This window comes from Plutella xylostella, chromosome 16 (genome assembly GCF_932276165.1).
Source record: "Plutella xylostella chromosome 16, ilPluXylo3.1, whole genome shotgun sequence".
Taxonomy (NCBI): domain Eukaryota; kingdom Metazoa; phylum Arthropoda; class Insecta; order Lepidoptera; family Plutellidae; genus Plutella; species Plutella xylostella.
The window spans coordinates 965,705-978,425 of record NC_063996.1 but is presented as its reverse complement, the minus strand read 5'-3'; the positions used below and the strand labels follow the sequence as shown (position 1 = coordinate 978,425).

Genomic DNA, 12,721 nt, shown 5'->3' with positions numbered 1-12,721 from the left:
CTCATTTTCCGTTCGAATTTCTCAAAATATAATCTATTATTTGGAACTCTTTCACCAAACCAGTTTTTTCTAAAATCATTGGAATTTGGAAGATCAGTACGAATATGAGCACAATCATTAGCCTTATGAGTAGTAAGCGCTTCTTTTGTTTTGAAGTACAGTAAACAACCATCACATATGTGAATGGCATCATTTCGAGATGTTATTTGTTTGCTCACTAGGCGGGATAAGTTTTTTATGTAACAATAGTGACCATTTTTACCGTTATTACTAGTTACATACAATAAATTAATATGGTTTTGTTTGGGGGACTTAGAAAAATATAATGGTCCAATCACCGTATTACTTTTAGTTTTAGAATTGTATTCTAGACCAAAGACATTAATACTAATATTATTTAAACGTTCAACTTTATGAAGATCTGTTAACTTGACTGGAAACTTAACGCCAGTAAAGTCAAGCTTATTTTCATATTTTGAGTAAGATGATACGCGATCTGCATTTTTTTGTGCAGGATACAGTCCTGAGAGAAGAGCCCATTTCAAACACTGTACATCTGCATTTTTTACATTTATAACAGCTTTCTTCAATCTAATGTCATGAGGTAAATCTATGTAAGATGATCCACGTAAGGGGTTAAATTTATTTATGTTCATATCTAAACTAATTATATGTTGAACGCTCCACCCACTATCTTTCTTCTCAAATTCACTAATCCTCTGAGCTATTGTCTCCTTAAGACTTTCCAGGAAAATGGTTATATCATCTGACTCATTAATTATGTAGTTCGGTGTTTGGAAGTCAAATATATTTGTAATGTCTTTAGTTTGTTGAATGAATTTTGCACGTAAGATGAAATTAAGTTTGAAAGTTTTTAATTTCTCAATACCATCATTTAGCAAAGTAGAAATATTATCTTTCAAGGAATCAATGAATAATTCTATTGTCTCAAATTCTACATCATCATCTGGCCTAGTAATCCTATACGTAAAAATTCTTTTTCCAAACGCTGCTTCAATCAATTCTACATTTGGTAAACTATGATGTGCTTTAAACGTATTATTTTTATGTTGATTACTTTTATAATGATTAGCTAAATACCTCTTTTTTAATAAAATGTTGCACACTAAACACTGTACCATCTCATTCTCGTTGTTAGATGTTTCAGCAGATACATCATGATTGAATGAAGAAGATGATGAGTTGGTGTCAGACTGCTCCTCGTTGTTAGATGGTCGAGCGGTAGGTGACTCATCTACACGTTGCTTCTTCTCGCTATTGGAGAGGTTCTCCCCAGCAGTTCTCTTGAAACCTCCCCCAACTTGAACATGCAGACTAAAACAAAAAATACCACAATGTACATGTTATTTATGTTTCACAAACCATTGTCAAAATTACACTACGAAAAAGTTAGAAATTCATAGTATGATAAGCAAACTATGCTTTGAATTTCAATCACAAAACAGAAATATGAATAAATTATAAGCCTTACCTATTTTCAACTTCTTCACAAAGTTTATAGAGGTATTCATCGAAATATGGATCAAAATATGAGTCCAATTCACTAGATTCAACGTTTTCACAAATGTTAATAAGTTCTTCATCGAAATAAGAGCACTGCAAATCGTCGTCTATATCACACGATGCAAAAAAGATACTAACACACTTTGTATCCATTTTCGCTCCGCTAAACCACACGATTCACTGTTAGTTTGAAATGATTGAACACTTAAATATTGTGTTGGTAAGTTGCTATTACTAAATGATGTAATCAATTAGTAAGGAGCATTTGAGTTATGCACTTAGCGCGAACTGTGAAGATATCGTCGCAGCGTTGGTGTTTTATACCAGTTTCTATCGTACTTAATAGATACTTAGTAAATGACGATAACAATTATTGATCTTGTTTTTAACGAGCAAAAAAGTATTCCTGATTACCATAATATTTAACGCGAACTTCTGCATGTTTCCAATGCTGGTTCTGCTCGATATTCGCTAATTTTTTTAGGTTGTAAACTTCTATTTTTATTAGATGCGCCGCACCGGTTCCATCATCGGAGTTGGATGAAATATAAACCATTCCATTTTTAGTGGATCGTCCAACGGTAGAAGAGCATTTCCTTTTTTTATTCATCCTTATTTTTGTAAAAGTATTTTTCACAATCTTCTTTGGTTGCAATTTGCTTAGTAATAGCGTGAATGATCTCACGAGTTCGATCGTTGTGTTTATCGCCTGGTTTCGCATAATATTTAACGCGAACTTCTGCATGTTTCCAATGCTGGTTCTGCTCGATATTCGCTAATTTTTTTAGGTTGTAAACTTCTATTTTTATTAGGTGCGCCGCACCGGTTCCATCATCGGAGTTGGATGAAATATAAACCATTCCATTTTTAGTGGATCGTCCAACGGTAGAAGAGCATTTCCTTTTCTTATTCTTTGGTTCCTCAAAGAACTCGTCGATTGTTTCAATTCGTTTGGCATGCGGTTGGTATGATCCCTCATCATCAGATAGAGGAAAGTAATAGTGCTTGTAGGTATTTTCCTCCACATCGGTGTCCTCTACATTCTTCATACAGCGTGTAATCTACAACAAAAGTGAATGGTAAGTACGATAATATAGACAGCAAAATAATAACCGATCACGGAAAATGATATTTAATATCCGCCATATAATTATATCACGTTATATGTATAAGTAGAACACTTCATAGATCAAGACAAATCCAACACCTCATTCTAAAATCAATGAAATAGAGTCAGTTTTACGTAGGTACATACATAACCAATGATTTATAAACATAACATTGTCGTAGTCGGATAAAACAAGAAAACGATACTGATATAGTAGGAAATAAGCAACAAAATAGAAGAATAAAATAGTAACTTACATCCATGATCCTTACAATGAACTGACGAAGACTCTTCACTTTCCTTGACACTTGTAGAAGCTGATTTATTTCTTCCTCGGGATATGAAGCGCAAACTGTGAAGATATCATCGCAGCGTTGGTGTTTTATACCAATTTCGATCGAATTTTAACGAGCAAACAAGTATTCCTGATTACAAATGGTTTGTCAATTATTGATCTTGATTTTAACGAGCAAACAAGTATTCTTAGAAATAGCTGAATTCGCATTAATGTGCACAGGTCATTAGTGGTGATTAGCAAATCATCTAGGAGTCCCTGAATCCCAAAAACTATCTCGGGAACGGTGCAACGTAGCGATGCAGGACCCAGCGCAATCGATTTAGATGGGGGGGGTTTCACTTTTTTTTTTTTTTTTTTTTTTTTTTTTTTTTTTTTTTTTTTTTTTTTTTTTTTTTTTTTTTAGCTGGTGGTTCGCCCGTGACTTCCAAAAAACAGGGGTGCGAGGAGGACGGTGGGGGGTGAGCCAGAACCCACGTATACCCACTACTTACAGACTTCAGTTTTGTCAGAGGAAAGTTTTTGGCAATATCTTACTCAATTGAAGCACGAATCTCTTCCTGGTTTCTTCGCCTTATTAACTACTTAGGAGTTTTACATGTTTACAACGACGACTACAACAAGCTAACTCTACCATCTATGCCTCATGTACCTAATATAATTGATTATGCTTTCCAGCAGTTGTGAGCTTTACGGGGAATAGAAACTCCAAAAAATACATAAAATACGCACTCACCCAACATGCACAAGCATGTACGTGAGGAACCTCCACGCCTGGTCCCTCCGATGCGGATTGTAGATGAACACCTTGGCGATGGGTCCCGTCGCGTCGGTCTTGCCTTGCGCCGCGTCGTAGCAGAACAGCACGATCTCCACGAGAGAGATGATGATCATGCAGACTGCTGGAGGCCAGCAGGAATACTCCTCCTCGTAGGTGCCGTCTGTATACGTGAAGTAACACTTGGAGCGTCCACTGGCTGTATACGGCACAAGGTACAGGAAGGAGGTTGGGGTGCGGGAGTTATTGTTTTGAGGAATGGGGTTTAGAGGTCCAGGATGGGGTTGGTTTTAAGAAACAGGGTCATGATTTTGACGCCATTAAAAGGCGTGAAATAATTTGTTACATAAATAAGTAATGAAGACATTTTATTAGAATGGTCCATATACGGAACAGTTAGAGTGCAAAAATAGCTCGTTGTCGTGAATAGTGGACAATGCATCACGCAGCGGCCGCGTGTCCAGGCACTTAACCAATTACAACGGGAGAGGTTGCAAAAGCGCAAATTGCGATAATGGAATTAGTCGGGATGAACGAAATGGAATCGTTCGAATGCGGTATTTTAAACGCAGTTATAGGATATTTTGAAAGCCATATTAATAATTTCGGCGGGAAAATATTTTAATTTTTGAAGTTATTTGATTTGTGGACCATTTCGTTTAATAATATTACAGGGAGGCAGGGATAGGTAAAACACAAACATAAAAAGGGAAGTAAGGGTTGGGGGGAACAACACAAAAAAAGAGAGAGACAAAAAACGTGTTAGTATTGTGACATGCAGTGTTAATTATATTAATTACAATCTATTCTACTGTATATAATATACTAAGTTATATTTTATGTTATTTACACAATGTGAGAAGTGAGCACGGTTATAATTGAGGCAAAGTACATAGAATCATTTAGCGATGTTTTCGTAAATTATCCCTGTACTTATCTAATATCTACAGGTAAAGGGGCATCGATAACTTGTGAATCTTGTGATTAAAAAAAATGCCTAATCATTAATTGTTTAATTAATAGTGGGCAAATAGATTTATTACGGTATACATAAGGATTTTAATCTTAAGTAACTAAGGGTGACTTGCACTAAAGATTTAAATGAAATTAAATCTATTGCTGTCCTGCTCAGTCAGTATACCTACTGTCAAAGCAAGAGAGCAATAGACTTAATTTTGTTTAAATGTAGCAAGTCGCCTAAGAATTACCACCAAACCGTACATTCAATATCCCATCACCTTGACTTGTAGGACAGACATACAGATACACACACAGACAGACACACACACAAGCCATGATGTAGTTAGCAGTAATGATGTACACAATGACAGATGCTCCTATTAGGACCAAGGCCGCCCGATCGGCAGATTGTTACATAGATTTCAGATTTACTTTTTCCTTATTTTATTTATTTTTACCCTATACGGTTGTAAAATGTGCCGACATGCATTATTGCGAAAAAATTTTAGATAGTGCATCTTAACGTAGGCTTAAGTTCAAGAGCACATCGAATAAAATGGATTAGTGAGAAGGACATACCTAAAAAATCGCATATTTCCTGCACATAAGACAAAACTTTTTTGTCAGACCATCCACACTGGCGAACACACTCGTCCCGGCTGTCCCTCAACTCCCGATAACAACCAGACTTTCTTTTGCAATTTTTCAACCACATTTTTGTTAACAGTTTTGAATAAAATACTACTCAACTGAGGAACCGTTTATCGTCTTTCATAACAAATATAACAGCAATAACACACTATAAATTTCACAATTAATTTGATTTATCACAGACAGACATTGAATTAAAAGACCAAAACTTCTCACAAAAACGTCATAAGTCAATTTTACGAAGACCTACAGCGTTCATAAATTTACGAGTAGGTCGAAGACCAAGCCAGCGCGGTCGGCCTGATGCTGCCAGCGCCTCGGGGGCTGGCTGCGACGCGACTGCGGGTTGCTAAGATACGAGGTGGATCAGTGATGGACGCGGTATGCGATAATGAGTAGGCATTGTGGATTAGGAATATTGGCTTGACTTTGTGATAGAATTTTAAAGATTTTGATTTAATAATAACCGGAGTATTATTACCTATGAACTGATAATATAATAGGTAATACTACTAATATGAAGTCTATGTCTTTTAATCTGAAGGTATTCAGCAATAGTATTTGGTAAGTTTGTATGGAGAGTTTGCTGCCGAAAAATATCCCATGAAATGCATGTCGGTAAGATTACCCCGAAATTCGAAGATAAAATATATCAAAACTGTCCTTGTTCAATGTTTTAGTATTCTTGCCTTGTTCATTATTGCAATATTTCACAAGACACAATACATATTTACAAAATTATGAGCAATACGTAGTATGTACTACTCGGTTGCAAAGTAAATAAGTTTTATCACGATGGTCATATCTCGCATAGCCACGTCCCGTCAATGGCCTGACAATAATAGTCAGGTAACAGTTTAATTTAGCGAATTTATCTTCAACATTTTTCCTCCGACCTTATGCGTGTATTAGTTCCGTATTTCTTCTTTGACTTCTATTTGAATATAAAAATGTTTTCTAAATCAAAGATTTTCTAAAGAAGCTATAATATAGTACAACCTACAACTATCTAAGGTGTAAAAATATAGAACAACGTTACATAGCTTGTTAAGGGACTACTTTTTTGAACTTTGAACTTTTGAGACTACTCGACTACGGTAATTTTTTTGTTTGTAGTGAAGGCGTAACTAAGAAATATGCGGAATAATTATGAATATGTTAGAAATGCCAATTAAGTTTACTTAACAGTAACTATATATGAACTATTTTAATCTACACGTGTTATCTACTTCTTAACCCGAGACCAAAAAAGATAATTATTAATCAAAATAATTTCAATTAAGTAATATAACTACAAAACAGTTGAACTTATTAGAATATTTATTTTGTTCAAATCCTTTTGGCATTTGCTTGTGGCTTAATAAACAGTTCATTTACGCCTAGCAGTAGTAGTCTGTACACCGACGTGGGTGGTGGGTAGAAGCACTAGTGTGGGGCGCTCCAGGGGGAACACCTGAGACCTGGAACGATAGCGTCTTCCTAGAACAAGAAGGAGGAATACGGTTACCTACTTCCGTACTCAATTGAAGAAGAACTTTTTGATTATAAAAATAAGGAAAACATCTCTTGGCTTGTATAGACCCCATTATGTCTACGCCACTTTATGCCGATTTTTGCCAGCTGTTGTGGAAACTCGCTATGGATTTTTATTCCCATTCGTCGTCACTGTGTTTATTTCTGTGATTCACATAACGATGGTTTGCTCATCTTTGCTCAATGGTCGCTGCGAGGCGCTACGAGACTACCTCTTTGGAATGTACTGAAGACTGCAGTATTTTTTAATAGTTGCGTGCGAAATTAACGTAACATTCACCAATTCATACCGATAAACTTTACATCCGTGTGGTTGGATATGACCACTGAAAATCTTATTCTAAATAATTGAACAAAAACGAATATTCAAAGAATACCTAACAAAATTATGAGAATATGTATCGAGTCAACATTAATCTAGAGGAAAACCCCTATAAACTGCATACCTACAAACGCTTCACTTTGATAACTTGTGCATTACTTATATCCTCCTAATCCTTAGTGATTGATACTCAGTCAAGGTCTCTGATAGCTATACCCTACATTAGGTAGGTATATTGTAAAGCCCTTATCATCAGACACTGTCGTTGATAACTTTGTTTATATTGAGGGGATATTTCAACACTTCCACGTATAAACCGAATTTGTATCCCAACCGTTATTGTATCCCATGAATGCTGATAAAATAACAGGGTATGTCCTGATATATCCATGGAGATACTAAATACCTATAACAAGTGGGCTTTTGATCCAGACACAAAAATCTCATTGTTTTGCGGCAAAAAATCGTAGTTGTGTTTTGTTTGATTATTATTATTTATTTATGTGCCGGAACCTGGCCGGAACCAATACTCGCATTGTGTCGCCCGTCAGCAATGGTGGCAAAATCTGCATGCCCTAGTAATTCTGTCAATAGAAATAATAGAACAATGCGGACTCGGGTGTAGATAGAAATAGTAGAAGTGAAATTCCCTAATAACACTAGAAACCTAAGCACCTTTCGCCTGATATATTTTTGACATCCTTCATACACCTACATTCTGTTTATTTATTGATAAGTAATACGAGTAACTTACGAGTAATAGGTCATTTAGTATACAATACGAGTAATAAGTAATTTATTTTTAGTCCATCACGATCGTTCAAAGGCTTGTAGATAATGTTTTGATAAGATGAGATAGTGGAGCTGAGTCATTTTAATAAAGGATGTGCCTCGTTGTTGATCTACGGTATAATAGTACACCTACATTGCATAGTCATTCGGATTCTAGCCTAAAAAAAACCCAACACATCCAAATCCTAACTTCCTAACTAATATTTTAAATGCGAAAGTAACTGTGTCTGTATGTCTATCTGTTACTCTTTCACGTCAAAACTACAGAACGAATTTGAATGAAATTTGGTATACATATTGTCTAGACCCTGAGAGAGAACATAGGCTACTTTTTAACCCGGAATTCCCACAGCAAAACTTTTTAAGGCGAAGCGAAGCTCGCGGGATCTGCTAGTTACACATAAAGAAAAGTTTTGGTTCACGTCCCAAGCGACAACGCGTGGCGGTTGTTATTCGGCAAATATATAAAAATCGTCTCCGAAAATTCGTACATTATTATATTATTAAGCAAGTTTATGTTCCCTAAGTATGAAATTGCGTGTACTCTTACTCCGCAAAAGTAAATAAATAATATTTTTTTAATAAGTAATAAGCAGTCTATAGTACTAAAGGCTTTATGAAATCTTAAATTGGAACTTCATAATATACATATAATAGGTACATATAGGTATACAATACATACCATCATAAAGGAAATTACAAGGAAAGTCAATTCGCTTTAGAATCGCGGCGGAAAACACAATGACTCATTCTAAGAGTGCCGGTTGAGTTCACTTAGTCGCTATAATACAGGTGAATAGGTGAATCACCGGTAGTAACAACTGAAAACTAGCTGTGACCTCGCCTATTTTCAGCACATGCTGAGTTGGGAAATTTTTTGATGCGCCTCACTCCTCACATACATATTAGCTCACATCTATTCTTTAGAAATAATCGTAATGTTTATCTACGGATTAACTCAATATTTATGACATGTCACTCACTACTTGTACGGTTAAAAATATCGCACACATGTTGCTTAAAACCATTCACTATCTGGAAAAAATGTGTGGTACGTGGGCAATCTTAATGACTATACACACACTTATGAACTTTTTCTGCACATTTTGATGATCTTGGTCGAAGAGTATCTGATTCGGTCGCAGTCATATCATAGCAGGTTTTAAATCGAAAACGAAAGTACCAATAAATATACAGGCATAAACAGGCATTTGTGTGTCAATGGATCTTATTTTTTGCAAATTCCGATTGGTAACGGTCAGCTATGTTTTAATTCGTTAGAGGAACCTAAGATTTTGTAGTATGTATAGCACATCACCCTCATATTAGAATAATATCAAAAGCTTAAGCGTGGTTATTTTACAACTAAGTATGCTGATGTATGATTAATGATTATACACGATTAGAAAAAGCAATATTATTCAGTATTCTTGAATGCAATACGTCGTATTTACACGTATTGAGGCAGATATGTGTATCCAAAATGAGATTATTTATCAGAACAAAGACATGTCATTAGCCAAAACTGACTAATCAATGCTTCTGCTGCATCATGGACGAAGAGATAGCAGATGAACTTGAAATATAATGAAAAGCTCTGATAAAAAATATTCGTCCTCAGAATTTAGCTGAACGACTACTGCTGAATCTGTACCCAAAGCTCTCTATGGTACAAAGATGGATGGACGGACAGCGACATGAGAACACAAAGGCAATGAGAACATAAACATTAGATCAAAATTTAGACCAAAAAGAAGGAATTACCACCGTCAGTCGTCGACACCGAGCGGAAACCGGGCCACGTGCCTAGCGGACAAAATTAGTCGTTAATCACCAACACATAAGGTTAAATTATTGGCTGAATTTAACAGCAGGAACAAGTTGTAGAAGGATAATTTTGGTAATAGGTACTGGTGAGTAGAAATAGTACTTATATAAAACAATATATTACAGTTCTACATTGTATATAATGTATATGTTACTGTAAAAGCCCGAACAACGGTAAATCCTAAGATTTACGCGTAAAACCTAAGATTTACCAACTCTTAATCGTAAAAGCCCGAAAGATTTTGCGATTCGCACTTTTACCACTATTCACTTGGTAAATCTTAGGATTTACATTAAGGCACGGTAAATGTTGAAAAAGCCAGGTTATAACTTATAACCTCCGTAGTCGAACAAAGCGTCCGTAGTCGAGCGGGCTTCAGTGATCGTAACTGATCACTGAGGTTTAGCAACAACCAGCATGGTCAGCCATTGGATGGGTGACCGATTTCAAGTGGTTCTTTTCTGGATGCATTCGTGCTTCGGACGGCACGTTAAGCCGTGGGTCTCGGTTGCTGCTTCGGCAGCAGTCCTTAATCCTAGTCAGAGGCCTTTGGGCGGCTTGAAAATGTCTGACAGTCGGGTTGCCCACTTACCCGACAACTCGCTCAGCACAAGCTTACTTGTGTTGGGGTCCACCAACCCGCACTAGGCCAGCGTGGTGGACTAGATCGAAACCCTTCCTTCATTGGAAGGAGACCCGTGCCCCAGCAAGTCATCAGGATTACTTTGTAATTCAAAATGCCATAACAGCACTCCGTGTTGTAACAAGTACTTTTTTTTAACCTAGCTACCTATCTTTAATAATAGGTAGGTAATTATCTTTAGTTTTTTTCTCAATTTATTTGTTAAGTTACAAGCTAATTTGTTTTCAACAAGTTTATTTCTGTACCTACTAATAAATGCCAATAATTAACAAAAAAAAAAATATATAATATCGATTCTGTTATGTTTTTGAGAAGACATTTTAATTGTTTTAATTTTATCTATTTAGGAAATAATTTAGAGGTGGATAATAATTACAAAATGAAAAAATATATGATTATTACACTGCACATTGTTAAAATAATTATGTTGATTTAAAGGTTTTAAAATGACTGTTCATAAAAAATAATATAAATTCTGAAAGAAAATAATTTAAGTTTTTGATTGAAATAAATGAATAGGTAATAATTAATCTTTATTTTATTCCCAAAACCAACTTTTACTAGGTGTCAGTGGTAAAACCTAGCATTTACCAAATTCTAATGGTAAAAGCCCGAAAAAAATTACCCATTTTCACAAATCCTTACATTTACCAACTCATGTTGGTAAATCCTAGGATTTACTGGTAAATCCTAGGATTTACCGTTGTTCAGGCTTTTACAGTAACATATACATGTATAGATTATACTTATACATATATAATGTATACATTATATATGTATAGATCCCTGATAATCTCAGCTAATATCAAATGTTCTACAAGCGTAACACCTAGGTTCCTACTTGAAGTTGCAGAAAGGTTTTTTATGGTTTTTCGATCACCATGATTGGAATATATCATCGATGACGTCAGACGTAACCTTCGGCAGGCTAGACTGATACTTGAAGATTTGCGTCAAGTAAAGATTATGCTAATTCATCTACAGACTCTCAAGATGATAATTCTATTTAAATTTCTTTCAAATCTATCACCAGTTGATATAAAATGCTGAGAGATATTTACAAAAGACCATCGACCAGTAATCTATAATAGAGATACGATTCCTGCAGTTTTACAAAGATATTTAAATGTTCAAACACATTCACATGCAGTGCCCATACACCTTATTAATTCAACTGCATTCATTTACAATACACGATGCACTTATAAAATAGCAAGATTATACGTTATTCTAATGTTTTACTTTAAGGGGTCAAGGAGATTTTTCTATCCGAGTTCCGTAGAACTTTATTAAAGGCTGTTGATGCTTGGGAGGAATCTGAAACGGACCTCCGACAAATGTTTCTCCGAAGTTGGGACCAAATTATCAAAATACAGCTATACGAATGGGGATCCAACAGCTGCCGCTACACGGGTTCGTTATCGACGTAGGTAAACGTCACTATATCGCTATTCGCTTACGCGTATTCAACGAGTTTAATAACGAACCCGCGCGCGTAGCGGACGCAGGTTTGCTAAGGATATCTATGTCGCCCAATAGCATCACTTTATTTTACGTCTCTACGAAAATAAACTATCCCTATTGGTCACTTATTCACATCCTCTTCTCACACCTGCAGTTACTGATTTCGGTGCAATCAAAACCAGTTCTTACCGGTAGTATCAACAGGGTTCCTCTGCGGGATGATGGAGTGCACGTATCTGGCGACGAAGTGCCCGAACACCGGCTTCAGCATCGGGTTGTGCATCATCTCCACGAACTCGGCAAAGTCGAGGTACCTGAGAAGTACAATAAGTATTACACACAGGCATACATAGATGTCCTCTATCTATCGGGGCAAGCTGATATTTCGCATTTAAGGACCAGCTATTAAGCCACCCAAGTTCACGCCAGAAAGCCAGTAGACGATCTAGGGATCTTATAATTACCCAGAGGGACCCGGAGATCCGAAAGTATGTAGGATTGGAGGGTTATCGCCATAATCACCGTGCTTAGAAGCTGTGTGGGTAGTATGTTTGTGTACTGAGGGTGGACTGTCTATTATGCCGTATGTACAAATTGAAAACATCAACTTACCCAGTGGGTAGTATGTTTGTGTACTGAGGGTGGACTGTCTATTATGCCGTATGTACAAATTGAAAACATCAACTTACCCAGAGTTGTCTCTGTCGGCGAGCGTCATGATCTTGTCGACGACGGAGTCGGGCAGGTCGTGGTCGTACTCGCGGCTCTCGATGATGCCCTTCAGCTCCACATACGAGATCTTGTTGTCCTTGTCCTTGTCATA

The 12,721-nt window shown here is 36.4% G+C and overlaps 1 protein-coding gene and 1 long non-coding RNA gene across 6 annotated transcripts in view; both read right to left on the bottom strand.

Annotated features, from left to right (window-relative positions):
• The window catches only part of LOC105391561 (rhomboid-related protein 2), a 34,327-nt gene that overhangs the window by 19,389 nt on the left and 2,217 nt on the right, over nt 1–12,721 (bottom strand). Inside the window, exons 2-5 of one of the 5 annotated variants that reach the window (XM_048626367.1) lie at nt 12,588–12,721; nt 12,088–12,212; nt 9,728–9,769; nt 3,664–3,904 (exon numbers count right to left, since the gene is read on the bottom strand). In XM_048626367.1, coding sequence (XP_048482324.1) covers nt 3,664–3,904; nt 9,728–9,769; nt 12,088–12,212; nt 12,588–12,721 — 542 coding nt within the window. The remainder of the gene's footprint in view (nt 1–3,663; nt 3,905–9,727; nt 9,770–12,087; nt 12,213–12,587) is intronic. The other 4 variants (XM_048626369.1, XM_048626368.1, XM_048626370.1 and 1 more) reach the window with 4 other exon arrangements.
• Nucleotides 2,008–3,419, bottom strand: LOC105393521. The gene is made up of 2 exons (XR_007267174.1): nt 2,890–3,419; nt 2,008–2,585 (listed from the first exon to the last, which is right to left on the bottom strand). It is a non-coding gene; the product is annotated as an uncharacterized LOC105393521 (long non-coding RNA).